General features: G+C 37.2%; 1 protein-coding gene across 1 annotated transcript in view; it reads right to left on the reverse strand.

The window, feature by feature from the left end:
• Nucleotides 1-14,531, reverse strand: part of EXT2 (exostosin glycosyltransferase 2) — a 68,841-nt gene that overhangs the window by 14,214 nt on the left and 40,096 nt on the right. The window contains exons 9-10 of the mRNA XM_065754946.1: nucleotides 11,278-11,467; nucleotides 1,484-1,650 (exon numbers count right to left, since the gene is read on the reverse strand). Coding sequence (XP_065611018.1) covers nucleotides 1,484-1,650; nucleotides 11,278-11,467 — 357 coding nt within the window. The remainder of the gene's footprint in view (nucleotides 1-1,483; nucleotides 1,651-11,277; nucleotides 11,468-14,531) is intronic.

Raw genomic sequence — 14,531 nt, forward strand, 5'->3', positions numbered from 1 at the left:
GTTTGCTTTCTGCCCTTTTGAATAGTAGTTTTCATTATTACACTCAACTTAGGTAATTCCTTTCTGTCCTAGTTCTCATATGTGAAGCCCAGTATTATTTCACTCTTGATATTGCAGGTACAGGTGTGAATGATATATTCTTAAACATACTCTTACATTCTGTAAAGTCTATGCTTTGTTTACAAACAGAGCACGTTTGTCTTACATGATCTCAGGACAGTAATGTCAGATTCTGGATTGTGCCATATACTCAGAAGTGGAAGACAAAATTAATTAAAGTCAAAGATTTGCAAGGAAGTAAACAGTGGCTTCCAGAAAGTGCACTTTTGGACAAGCAACTCAAATGTGTCTATGAAGACTTTCACCTCTTCATACTGCTAGGGGTAACTGATTTGGACAAACTTTCCCTTTGTTGACATCCTCATTGCAACAGCAGCTGTTGAAGCTTTGCCATTTCAAGCACATGATACTTGTCTCCCTGACATTCTTCAGTTCTTCTTTTCACTGCACTCCACCTTACTTTGCCATGTCCTCAAGAGACCTCCTCTGTTCCAGCACTTAATCTCTCAAACTTGTCTTGTCCATCAATGTGATGGCAATGTACCCTTACCAACAGAGAAAATGCTGTTTTACAGTAAAGAGGACAACAAAAAGTTATTTTTATTCTAAGATGTATGAATGCTAATAGATAGATAATGGAACAACTGAACAAATAATTCAAATAATTTATCCAAAGAGAGTACATCATACCAGCCAGCAAAGAGAAGAGTGTGCAAAGATATGGAACTGCAACCCTTGTAATCTCTGCTTAATCTCCTGAGAAATATCTGAAATATTAAGCTACATAGCACTAAGGTTGCTATATCTGGAAACTTTTTGAAACCGATGAAATGAATCCTATTCACGGTTTCCAGACCACTTCCATTACAAGTCTTCACAACACAAATTATGCAACATTTTCTAGAGGCTTTTAGTTCCACTGTGCCAATCATTGATTTTTTTCTGTTAGTTAGCAGTGTTTTTCGTTAAGTAATTGCAATCTGTAAAAACGTGTCAGTGAGCACAGAAATGCTACAATAAATTCAGATACAACTGTATTGGAACTGCTGAGAGTCACAGCCTGAACCACTGACTGAGCACCTGGAGAAAAGTCAGCCCTGAAAGCGCAGGTGAAGGCAATTCACCTGTGTGACTGGGAGGGGTGGAGCCAGGCTCTTAGACCTCATTTAAGGCCTGACTGCCTCCCAGGAAGGATCAGTTGTTGGAGATCCCTCTTCTTCAGAGTTCTATTCTGTGAGCCTAGATCCTCAGAGACAGGTAAGCATTCATTTTCTTCTTTCTGTAACATCATCTTATTTGTGCTGGTCTCTCTGCCATTACAATAGTAAACTGAATCAGCAGTACACTTCCTCTGCTTTAAAAACACACATGGTGTTAGAATGGACGGTGTAAGACAAAGGGGAAAAAAACACAGTTCTCTTACCTCATAGCCAAATTGGAGCTCATCTGAGGTTAGCATAATGATATCATCATCAATAGCCAATACAGCTTCTGTTTCAATCTCATCATAGGGGAAGAAGCGGTTACTGAGTTTGTTTTCTGCAGTCCTAACAACTTTCAGAGGAACACGAATTTTTGGCCAGAGGGAATCTAAAGAGAAATATTAAAGGAAATGTAATTCAATATTAAATGTAATTCAATATCGTAACTTATTTCTAATTATGTCTTTGCTTTTACCTTAGTTTCTGAAATAAATATCAAGTGGTCTGAAATTAACATAAAGACCGGGGACATGAAAAACAGCAAGAACAGTAAGGTTATACAGAGTGCTCTGGACCACTTAATAAACTTAGATGTATTTGGGGAAAAAAAAGACAAAGTTCCACACAGAAGTAGCTTCTGAGAAGGATTAAAAGGTCAGAATGGATGGTGTTTTCAGTATGATGCTAGGGGAAAATAGGTTGATGCAGTTCTTGCATGTATAGATGAGTAAATAGTGGGAGATGTTGGGACAGGAGTACAGGACAGGTTTTTTAAAAAGCACATCTGCTGCTGGAAGTGTTCTTAGAAGGATTATCTGAAGAATTAACAGGAAACCCCAAAAATAAATAAGTTACAAACTGATATTTTCAGTTCTATAACAATGCAGAATCAGTTCTGCGTCCCAAAAAGGCTTGCCTTCTTTCCACTCTCATCAGAGAGACAGACAGTTACCTCTAGAGAAAGATAAGAGCTGTTTCATTTCAACATGTTCAGCTACCAAGGAGCAAGTGTCCACATTCTTAATGCCAGTGAACCTCTCAGATATAACTGATGTAACTGCTCACCCAACATTCTTTAATAAAACACAGCAAAAGTCAGGTGTTGCTTTTTTAAATTTTATTTAATTATTTGTTTATTTATTTTAGAGGGAAGGATTGTCTTTTGTGGGTGGCCAAAAGGAAAGTGAAGAAATAGACTGATATTTACTGGCAATATTTTTATTCTGTTTCCTACCCTGAGGTAATTCTGTGAGTCTGAAGAAGCGACCATAGAAATCTACCTTTATCTGGATGGTTTTGTGCATCACAGCTTCTTCCTGACATGTTCTTGCTGAGTTTTACTCATATTTTTTCTCTCCAGTAGAGACAGAACATTGCTTCCTTGCTGGCTTGCCATACAAAATGCAAGCAGACAAATCTGTAATGCAGTTATAAGTGCCTTATGAAGACGTGCATGAAGGCCTCAAGTTTAGTAGATTGCTCAACATTTGCAAGCTACTTAAGACCTTAGGCTAATTGCCAATAATTATCCGATTATCAAGTGTGTATTAGTACAGAAGAGTTTTAAGTAGCTTGCTAGATCTCCAAGGGATTCCCCTTCTGGTGTTTCAGGAGCAATCAGAATTGCTGTAACCATGTATGCATGTGTACATGTTTATTTATAAATACCAACAAAGTTTACTATTTATGCATGCTAATTATTTTATTTGGGATTGTTTTCTTCCTCTCGTACTTGCTATACATGTTTAAAAAAAAAGGCTTCCAAACTACAACAAAGACTTTATTTCAGTGCAGGAATACTGTGAAACAAAAATTGAAACTGGAAACCCACTAGTATTGGGAAACAATACTTCAGAATAACAAGCAAGTAAGAATACTTCAATTTTAAATCTCTTTGGAAAACCAATTGTTTGATAGCTTGCTAACAGATACACTGTTTGTATGAAAATATGGCAAAAGAAAATGAAGGTGTAATATAACTGTAATTGGCATGCATCTCAGATGTCAGCAAATCCTGTTAAATCCATGTGATTTACTAAGGTCTTGGAAAGTCTCTCAAAATGAGGTAAGTTACTCCAAAATAATTGTGTTGAGAAACATAACACAAAGTGTTCAAATTAGAACTTAAATGAACAGAAAGTACCAGCACTTTGGAGTAACTGAGTAATACATTAGGGTATCATTTACACTGCAGTATGGAACAAAAAGAATGGGTCAAGGCTACTTGCTGCCTAGAGGCTCATCAGATACTAAATGTTATTGTATTTTGCTGAGATGGAAGCACATGGGAGATGACAAGATGAAATAACTTGCATTGCCCTTGCTGACTATCTGAGTAAAAACAATCATCACAAAGGATAGCAGACTCCACTAAGAGATACCAAGTACTTCTCGTTCAAAGTTTTCACTGCTACAAGAACTCCCAACATAGTATACAGTCAATAAAAAGGATAACGTTCTCCAGGAGCCAAACTTTTGAATCAGAAGGTTAAAATTGTCTATGATTATCTTAAAAGACAATGAAATTAGAGTGTGCTTTTCCTTTTTACACATAGGAGGAATGAGGAGTAAAGAGAAGCCTGAGGCAGGGTCTCACACGGCACTTTCAGTTTTGAGATACTGCTTGGAAAGGCGATGCTCTGAGAAACCTGAGCAGTGGGAAGACGTGCACAGGAGAAATTCTCATTTTAGTAGACTACATTAAAAGCATAGTATTATACTTTGGTTAAATTCTTACAGTAAGTGGGTAAGGTATTACTTAGGCTTCTTTTGTTGTTGTCGTCATGTTCTGTTAGTCTGGAGAAGAGGAGGCTCAGAGGAGACCTTATTGCACTCTACCACTTCCTGAAGGGGGGTTGTGGTGAGGAGGGGGTGGGCCTCTTCTCCCTGATAAATAATGACAGGACGAGAGGGAATGGCCACAAGTTGCGCCAGGGAAGATTTAGATTAGACCTGAGGAAGCATTTCTTTTCTGAAAGAGTGGTCAGGCACAGGAATGGCCTGCCTAGGGAGGTGGTCGAGGCACCATCCCTAGCGCTGTTCAAGAAGCGATTAGATGAGGTGCTAAAGGATTTAATTTAGTAGTTGGGTAGGGATAGTGATAGGAGGATGGTTGGACTAGATGATCTTATAGGTCCTTTCCAACCTTATGAACTTATGAACTTATGTTAAGACAAGAACTGGTGGACAAGACAGGTGATGCATTACAAGTTGATGTGAGGATCTTAAAGCATACAAACGTAGAAATGCAATTTTGCACTGGGAAATATTATTACCTCTTTTAAATTTAGTGAGGGCTTTCTGAGAATACAGCAGAAGACAGGTAAAACATTAAAACAGAGCTCCCTGGAGTACACAAAGTTTACCTCTATCTATATGTGGAGTCTAAAAAAGAATGACAGGCACCTCCTGTTGTGTATCATATTGAAATAGTTACGGCAGACTGGTGTTTGAATAATACTTACACTTGCTCTTTGGCAACAAGATTCTTGGCATTCTTGGCAGTTTGAGCTATTCAAGACTACTGATCTACTGACTGCCAAAGCTACCACAGAAAACAGCATGTGGTCTTCTAAAAACGAAATCAGCAGTTTCCAAATTTTTCCAAATGCAGCCTCCACTTTTCATGGCTTACAATCCCTAGCAACAATCACTGCAGTTCTGGCCAGCCCGCAGTTCTGCCATTAGGTCCTGTAACTCGCATCTCACAGCAAATTTTTCAAGCATGATTTCAAGATGATTTCCACAAACTATGGGATTAAAGTTGGTGTTAACCTCCACTACTTCAAGAAAGAAGTGCTGTAATTATTTTTGTTTAAAACACTCTACTTCTATTTATTGCTGCTCTTCATTAATAACTATGATTTTAAAATCCTCTAAATATGCATTTCTCTACAACTCAATTACATGAAAGACAGAAGAGGGATGACAGTCATAAAAGGCAATTTTCTCTCCCCCTAAAAAGAAGTTTCCTTTTCCATGTCTCTCTAGGTTTACTATCTTGCCATCAGACGGCTGTAATGAAAATGTATACAAGCTTGCAAAATGCTTATATATAATAATGAATTATTTCTCAAATCCAGGTTTGTTTCTCAGCTCTGAAGAAATTGTTAAATAGTGCATATGAGAGGGAGATCATAAAATAACGGACAGTGATATTTCCATCGAGAGTATTACCTCGTTTCAAAGAGTGATGGCAACATCAAGTTGTTAAATAGCATTCGTTGTTCATTGATTCCTTAGTTTTGAGAAACTGGTAAGTCTTTTAGCAGTATTTTCTACCTTATCCAGAGAAAAAAGTATGCTTGTATAGGAAGTTACTTGCTCTAATTTTTAGGGATAATCTATTTCTATTTTCAACATTTGGAGTAGGGAATGACAGTCAGCTATTGTATGGAGCTAAATATTTTTGAGACAGTCAAGTTCAAAAGTAGCAAGCAGTGTTTAAATGAAGATGGCTTGTTGCATTTCCAATTTATTGGAACAGACAGGGATAGTAAGGAAGAGCTGGGAATAGAACATATACACTTAAAGTAAAAAATTCAACACTTGTGAGTAGTAATATGAAAAAAATTAAAAAGATACACATATTGGGAAGAACAATGGCATTTTGATGGCTCACATAAAGATGTGCATATAAACAAGTTCACACAAGCATGCTCTGTTTTTATTTTCTCAGTAAGAACAGCCAGGACAATCTCATGACTGCTGATTACATGGCACCAGAGTATGAGTTCATACACAGCTCAGATTTCCTGCAGCTCCTAAATAGTCTACTAGGAACTGCAAAAAGGAAGAACCTTTACAGAAGTTGTGCAAGATAGACTACGATCAATTAAACTGTCAGAAAACATCTCTAAACATGTTTCTTTGTATGCATCTGTAATTGCTCAGATGCTCAACTCTTATATCTGAAATTTACAAGATCTACTAGTTGATAATCATTCTAATTGGCCTACAGTAGTTTGTGTGAATTCAATCAGTTGAAACAGGGGATGAAAGCCTAGTGAAGGACATTTTCCAGTCTGGACTTAGACAGAACTCAGCTGGTATCTGAAGCTTCAAAAATTGTCAGAATTAGCAGCATGCTACAACTACTTATTACCAGCATTCCTTCAACAATGGCTTACTGATGAAGTCTGTCCAGGTGTTGCAGCTGCTTAGACATAGGATGAACCATCTAAAAAAAGTTGCTTCTTACCAACATTGGTCTACATTAATGCACAGAAAACCTCTTACATATTAGGAATAGATTATTGGTTTCTAGGACATTATTGAGAGTCTCTGTTGGCTTTGTTAAAACTATATTTGTAAACTTCCTCCAGAAAAAGAACTTTTAAGATTATTAATGGAAGACTAGAACAATCCTCAGTTCCTTAGCTAATCAAAGAAAATGGCATTAAGTTCATTGTGAAGAAATGTACTTAATTCAAAGCCTAAAAAGTTCAACAAAACATTCCTACCAGGGCCAAGCATTAAAGGCATAGTAGGATAGAAGCTGCCTTAACATTTCCTTAAGATCTATTACCCTGAATATTTTATATCAATGTTATCAATTAATAGTATCAAACCAAAAGAAAAACATGGTCACTGAGGTAATATACGTAAACTCAACAGTCTATACCTTCTGAGTTTAATAGCAGAGTTTCCTGGATCTAAGTTGCTTATAGAACTATGCAGAAAATACATGTTCTTTAAAAAAATCATTCTTATTTTGATAAAAATGAATCAAACTATAAATATGATTTCTAGCTTACTGCACATTTATTAACAGTAATGCATTATATGTTTTTATACCATTTATATGGTAGACAAGATGATTTCATCATGTGTTTCATGTTTCAGACAGTTGAAGAAATGTTAGTGGAAATCACTATCACAGACTGTTTTCTTGAACTTCAGAACTAGCAATTTAGACAAATTCAAATTAAAGGGCAAGAGTATTTGGCTGAATTGAGAAAATAAAAAAACATTCTGTCTACACAAATATCCCCTGCAGCAGACACTTGGACCACAATGTTTATTTTATTGACTAAGGAGTGAGTGAGAGAAAATCATTTTTTCCTATTGTATTTCAAAGCTTTAATTCTTTTTTAATTAACATTATACATGCAGTCATGGGATGTTACAACTGGGTTAACAGGCTTCTTATATGACCTGTATGGTTGTGTGTGTGTGAATACATATCAAAACTCAGCTGAAGACAAAGAACATCTCCCTACATTGAGACAACACTTAAGATCAGCAAAAATTATTCTGTAAAGCACTAAGATTCTGGATTGAAATTATTATCATACATGATACCTTCTCTCTGTTTCACACATAAGTTTCAATATTTTTACCATTGGCTCTCTGAAAAGTTTGAGATGCCTCCACAGGACTTCAGTGTTGCATTGCTCATCCATTCCTCTGCTGCAAGTTTATTTATTTATTTATTGCTTCTCCTAAGATACCGCTCATGTTTTGAGACCAAAAGTTAACTATTTTGTTCCTATTTTGGTGTACAGACTGAGTGAGTAAAGCTTTCACTTCTTCCTACACACCCATATCTCACAGATAGACAGCCATGGGAAGGGAGTGTGTTCTATCAAACAAAATAAAGACTTAATAATAATCACAAGACCCTCCTGATTCTCTTCCCTTAAGTTGAGTGACGGTGAAAGTGTCACCTTTGTGACCTCTGTTTCTAAAGCTGCAAAATGGGAGTACATAGATAAAATAAGTCAAGATGTATAGATTTTTGTAAATGTTCTAAAGGGTCTCAGATTAAAATCTTACACAAAGCAGTTTCCTCTGCTACTTAATTTTGATGTGAAGGTAGATAACAATTACAGGTATCAGCATCTTAATAATGATGCCATGAATAGTGCTTCTTACACAGCAATTTTAAACTACAGATCTCAGTGTTTTATGGACTGCATTGTATTCATTTTATAGACGTGGCAACTGAGATACAGTAAGAAATGAGTTGCTTCTATTCAGCATTCAGGCAGAATGTGTGTTGGGTCTGCGTCCCTGCCCTAAGAGCTGCATGGAGCTGGTATTAAGAGCAGACAGCTGCTAAGTGACTAGAGATGGGCCACTCAAGCTTGTATTAGTCACCTTTCCATCAGAGTAAGTGAAGACAAAAAGGGGATTTCTAAAGTGATGTTTTTCACTTTGAAATAAATATATAATGTGAGCTGAGATTTGCATGTGAAGCTCTTAAACATTCCAAGTTGAGGGTCATCCTCACAAATTCGTAGGATAAGGAGGAAAAAAAAATCACTTTTTAAATTGCTGCTGATTAGCTCATGCTTGTATATATGTATGCATGTGTATAAACATTCACGCTTTTTCTCCAAGTTAGTGTTTCTGTACATCACTTGGGTGAAATTTTTCAAGTCAAATATTCAATTTATCAGGTGCCCTTTCAGTTACTTAGATCATTATCAGGCAATGTGGTAAAGAGTTTACCAGTTTGTGAGCCATATCAGAGCTGCATTATTCCCTGACATGACTAGATCTGAAACATATATGCTTTATGTAGATCCCACATTCATGCTTTGCTGAGAAATGTACCTCTTTAACTCCAAATTTACTGAATACTGAAGACAAGCAAGAAGGATTTTAATCTCTATGGAATTGTCCATTCCTTGAGGGGAGTAGCTTCTTAAATTTTGCACAACATTCTAATTCTCTTCGTAAGTCCTATGTTCACTGAGTTTTGCTTACATAAAAGGCATTATTACAAGCATGTAAGTATTCTTTAAAAAAAATTAAATATCAACATGAATTCCAGAATTTGAAGGTGTTTGAAAATCTCATTTCCCAGGGGTAGATTCTCTCTGTTCACAATACATACTTTTCTGATAACAATATCAAGTGAATAGTGTTATAATTGAAAATGATGCCACCTACTTGTGATGACAAGGCAAAGGAGCAGCCCACATCATATCTGAGCAGCACTGTGCCAGCTCCATTTCAAGAGACTCAAATCCAATTTGCAATTTACTGCCCAGGATCCGTGCTAAGGGCAACCTCGATGTACTCCACTCAGCCCTCCCTCTTGTACACATGGAACAAAAACAAAGGGTTGCAATGCCAAAAGCCAAGGACTTGCTTCTGTGCAGAAATGTCTTGTATATGTAAATGATCAGGAAATACAGCTCTTGGTGCTTGGGGAGACTAAGAACCTCAGCTTTGCTATAACCAATTAAATGAAAATAGCCATAAAAGTGCAGATACTACTGTAGGGTAATAAACTAGACTTTATCAGTGACAGTGGTGCACATTACAAACTTCAAACTCATTCCTTGCCTTAATCCATCAGAAACTTCCTGGCTTTAACAGGCTATAAACAGCAGAAGCTTTGAAGTCCACAGATTAGAATCACTAATAGTCGGACTGAAGGAGAGAACGGCTGAAGAGCCAAGTGGAATACCCTGCATGGATCTGAAATGAAATGAGTTAATTTAATCAAACTGACCCCTCCTCAGCCATAGCCCAAGATTACAATGGTTATAACAGCAATAAGGGGATGAAGAGCACTGGAAATAGTTATATTAGACTAAGCACTGCATTAAAGTAAATAAGGGTACAACTGCCTGGGCATTCAACTGCAAGTTTATGCTCTAGAGGCAACAGCAGTTTTTTTCTGAAGCTGGTTCATGACTTCATAATAACTGAGATAGAAAAAATTAAACACTTCAATTTTCAAGAATTTCTAAACTCAAGATTAACATGAATGGTTTAACAGAAGAGATCCTGCCAATGCTTTATTTGTTTCAACTCTCCTACTCTTCAGCTTTCCTTTTCACTCAAAGCAAAACATGGAAACAATCCATTTGGGTCAAATCCACCTGCACTCAGTGGATGTTCGCTCACAGCTTACATAACTGAATGAATGTAACATTAAGCATTTTAACTTTCAGAGAAAAACTCCCAACTGCAAAAATTCCAGCATCAATTTATATGCAACACTTCTCACTTCAAAAGTTTGCAAAGCATTTTATAAACCACTAGATTTTGAGATGTTTAGCACAGCAGTATTACAGAATGCTTTTCAAAGCAAACAATAAAGCTACTTGCTTTGAACTGCAGCAAGATGCCAAAATGGTAAATGAGCCAAGTGAAGGATTGCAATAGCATGGCTCCAGAGAAGCTGTCAGAACATGGCAGACTGAGACAAGTGGTCAGGGATTAATTTTCGTACTGCATCTTACCACTAGGCCAAGTAGCTAACTCTGAAGAGTGGAAAACTGCAGCAGCTGAAGCTTCTGAAAATACAGTTACAAAGTGAGCAGTCCTAAGAGGCTTCATCTGCTCCAGAAGACAGATGAATACACAGAGTTCTGCACCACCAGATGGAGCATTTCTGAACACATATTCCTAGATTCCTACATTTTCAGATGAAAGTGACCAATTAATAGCTATGACATACAGGAAACAAACTCATTTACAAGTACTGTACGTATAAGCTTTCATTAAGAATGAGAAAAGAAGTCTAACTGCTCAAAATAATGCTCAGGTCTTTAGTACCAGTATTTAGAACTTACGAAGCTCACCCTACGTAGCAGTGAGCAAAAAATAAAGGTCTGTAAATGTACCCTCATTTTAAAATAAACACAAGTTTCAAAGTTTGAAGGATCTGCAAATTTCATCAGATTCTGCTGTGCAAAGAGAAGCACAGTATCATATGTGCTGGATACAAATAAACAATTAAACCAAGGCCTGTATGTCTTTCTACAGATAAATAAAACTGAGCATTGACAAAACAGAGTTTCTCTTTGATACTCTCCAAAATGAAGGCAAGGACAGACAATGTCTCTGCAACTACCTCATGTCACCTTTGACATTAAGTTGGCAGCAGAAGCACCAGAATGTTTCTTTTCATCTGCTTTGGCCCTTCTCATTTCACTTTCAAAAGCATTGCCACAAAAATCTCTGTTATTTTGAAAGTAACTTTGAAATAGTTTCTGAAGGCACGTTACTCCCAGTTTCTCCCTCCTGCACTACACCTAGCGCCAAGTCTTACCTTCAGGTGGATTCTTATTCTGGTTGTTCCAGACAACGAGCAACTTGGACAGACTGGGCACTTTGGACACCTCAGTGATGACTCGGAAAAGACTCTCCACCCTGTCATAAGTCAGAACGATAGCTGTGAATCCTTGGGACTGTGGTGGGATCAATGGAAGGAAGAGTGGGTTGCTCACGCTGCTCCATTTCTGTGAAGGAAAGCAATAAAATAATTGAGACAAAAAGAATTATTATAGCAGGGAGTAATTCACATAGCCAGCATTTAAATGTCAGAGGTGAAGTACGCTCAGAGCAGGCAGAATGATTCTCTAATTTCAGCAGAAGTGAACTTCAGCGGTTTCTCAAAGCTTTCATTCCAGCTTCTTTGTTGATTCAATTTTCATTTTTGCCTAGCTGAAACAATGCACAGAGGAGGTGTTTTAGGGAAAAAAATCAAGTGCAAGAGGCAAATAAATTTATGGAGAAGGAAAACTATGGTAAATTTTGAACTCAAATACCAAGAATCAATTCTCATTTACTTATCACTATTTCAAACATTTATATTTACAGTCAGGACAGGGTAAATAAACAGAGACCTAATCAGCCATACAGCTTCAGAAGAGAGAAAAAATAAAAAATTAAAAACACAGAAAAACACATATACCTGACATAAAATGGGAATCCAGGAAAAAAAAAAAATTGAAGCATGCACTAAGAGGAATAAAGTACTAGCTCCCACAAAATCTGGTTTGTTAAATGGGGTGAGAAAAACTATTTTTTTTTTAAAGGCATGAGATACAAAGATGAATTTCAGAGAGTTATTTACCCCTTCTGAATTTTAACTAGGGCACCCCTCTTAAGACTTTAAAGGTCTTATTTCAATACACTGCCAGCATAAGGAAGCCAGCTCAACTGGCAAGAGACAAGACAGTGAAATTCTCACTGCGTGTGCCAACCTCATTTGGAACCAACAACGCAGGGGAGGAAGCAGTGGAGGGACTGCTCAACAGGAATGAAAGCGTCGGTGTTCTAGTCTCAACTTTTCCATTCCAGCTGACGTTCCAAGCAGATACCAAGGGTCAGAGAGTGAAGCTAAGGGAAAAATAAGACCTTTTGGGATGGGGTGAAAAGCAGAGTTGGGAAAGCAGAAAATGAGCAATGTTGTTTTGCAGGAAAGTTCTGAACGTCAGTCTGTAAAAACTGTGAACACTCATAAGCAGTCACTAACTGCCAGCAGGTTACAGAAACCTTGTGAGGATCTCCAGCTAAAGTCATACCGTTAGTCTGCTTGTGTTAGGAACAAGGTGGTTTTTTTATGTTAATTTGTAATAAATACATAAATATTGCATTTTTCCATGTTTTGATTTTGTCTTTGGGCTAATTTTCTTACTTGTTCTACAATCACTCTTCTCATGCTCAGTGGTTATACATTTCTAACTAGGAGGACAGGTAGAACAGACCCTATTGTGCTTAAAGAGACTGTAACATTTTTGACCATTTCAACACAGGAGAAAAAATACATTGTGAACACTATTTACTTCTACAAACACATAAGCACTGAAGAAGAAATAAATGTGTGAAATAGGAAAGTGATTTTACTTTAAGCACAATATTAGCACACTTTTTTATCTATGACAGTCTAAGGACACGTTCCAGGCAAGGATCTGTCAGTAGGAGTAGAATCAATTACTAGACTTCCCCAAACAGCTGGAAAGACAGATTAGTCCTCAGCTACACAAGTCCTTTATCATGTCTCGTACAAGCAGCATTTGGCACAAAGTGCCACTGAGATTCCTAATGGAAAAAATGCAGTTTTAGGCCCACAGATGTAATAAAAATAGTAACAATAATATGCAACTTCAGTTCACAAAAAGGACATGGCTACCTGTGATAGCAGAGGACTACACTCAACAACTCAGAATATTCATATTCATTGCTTTAACAATGCAGAGACAATGCATGCAGAGACAAATTTTGCACACTAATTTTACAAGAAGTGGGCCAACTCTCTGATTTTGTTCCAGTTTCAATAATTCCTACAGCAAATCGCAATCAAAATGTTAACAGAACACAATCCATCTCATTAAAGCTTTACAGACTCATTTCCACACAACCACCACCCCAAAACTGCTAATGTCCAAATGATCCTTGTAATGTTGAGCTCTTTAAAACAACTTTCAGAAACCTCTTTTCATTAATACTTGAAGCGGAGGTTTCATTTCAGAGTGAGTAGATTGCCAAGGAAATCTTATGTTTCTACCCTGCAAGAAGAAATAAACTGGTAAAGTAATCTATGCTGTATTTATTACTTATGGGTGAGTACCACCACTCAAATTAACCGTCCCCACTTTTTCTGTGGCCACAGCATCTCCTACAGAATTACTTGCTATAATATCCCTGGAAAAGGATTATACTGTTTATATCATTCTAAGACTATTTTTGTTACTCAGTGAAAAATTAAAGATGCACATGTTAGAGCACATGTAGCCTATAGAAATTATCATTATTTCTCTTAAAAACCTGAATTTTATGTTCATTTAAATTCCTTCTTTTACTGCTTTCAGAAAGGCATCAACATTCTCCCCTGCTGGTTATAACTTAGGAAAAAATAAGACAACTTTTCAGGTGTTTTTGCTCATGCATCTACTAAAGGATGATGGAGGGAAGGAAAAGCCTGTAGACCCACACTAATGGATGGGAGAACCAAGCCTCTCATTTGAGAAAAACATTTCAAAAAGGCAATTAAGCATCTCTCAAGTGCCATTAAGAGCCAACCCCCTGCTGCCTGCCTGAAGAGTGTGTCTACAGTCTGAGACCTATTGACCCCGCTTTCTGCAGGAAATCGGGCAAATTCAAGCCTCCATAATTTACTAAAGTCTTCCAGATTTCTCCTTGGGAAAAGCAAACCATGCAGGCAATTAATTCAACAGCAATCTAATTAAATCTCCATTATGGCAGCAAAGTATGAAATGGATAATGACATAGGGATGGGTTCTCCTAGTCATTGATCAAGAAACTGAGGGTGAAAGAGCATTTGCTCCAGATCCATCTTTATTAACACTTATGATGGAAACTCGTAGGAACTTTCACTCTCAGAAAGAGCAAGCAGCAGCATTGAACCAATTATCCATCACCACTCCTTGACAAAGTGCTGACATTCGACTATGGATAAGACAATCCTTCACTTTTGCCCTCCCAGCTAATATAATTAGAAGAGCCAGGATAATTAATCTAAGATTAATAGGTTGTTTGCTGTTTTTATGGGCAAAACAG

This window comes from Cyrtonyx montezumae, unplaced genomic scaffold, assembly GCF_038088225.1.
Source record: "Cyrtonyx montezumae isolate F1298 unplaced genomic scaffold, pur_monq_1.0 scaffold_10, whole genome shotgun sequence".
NCBI classification, from domain to species: Eukaryota; Metazoa; Chordata; class Aves; order Galliformes; family Odontophoridae; genus Cyrtonyx; species Cyrtonyx montezumae.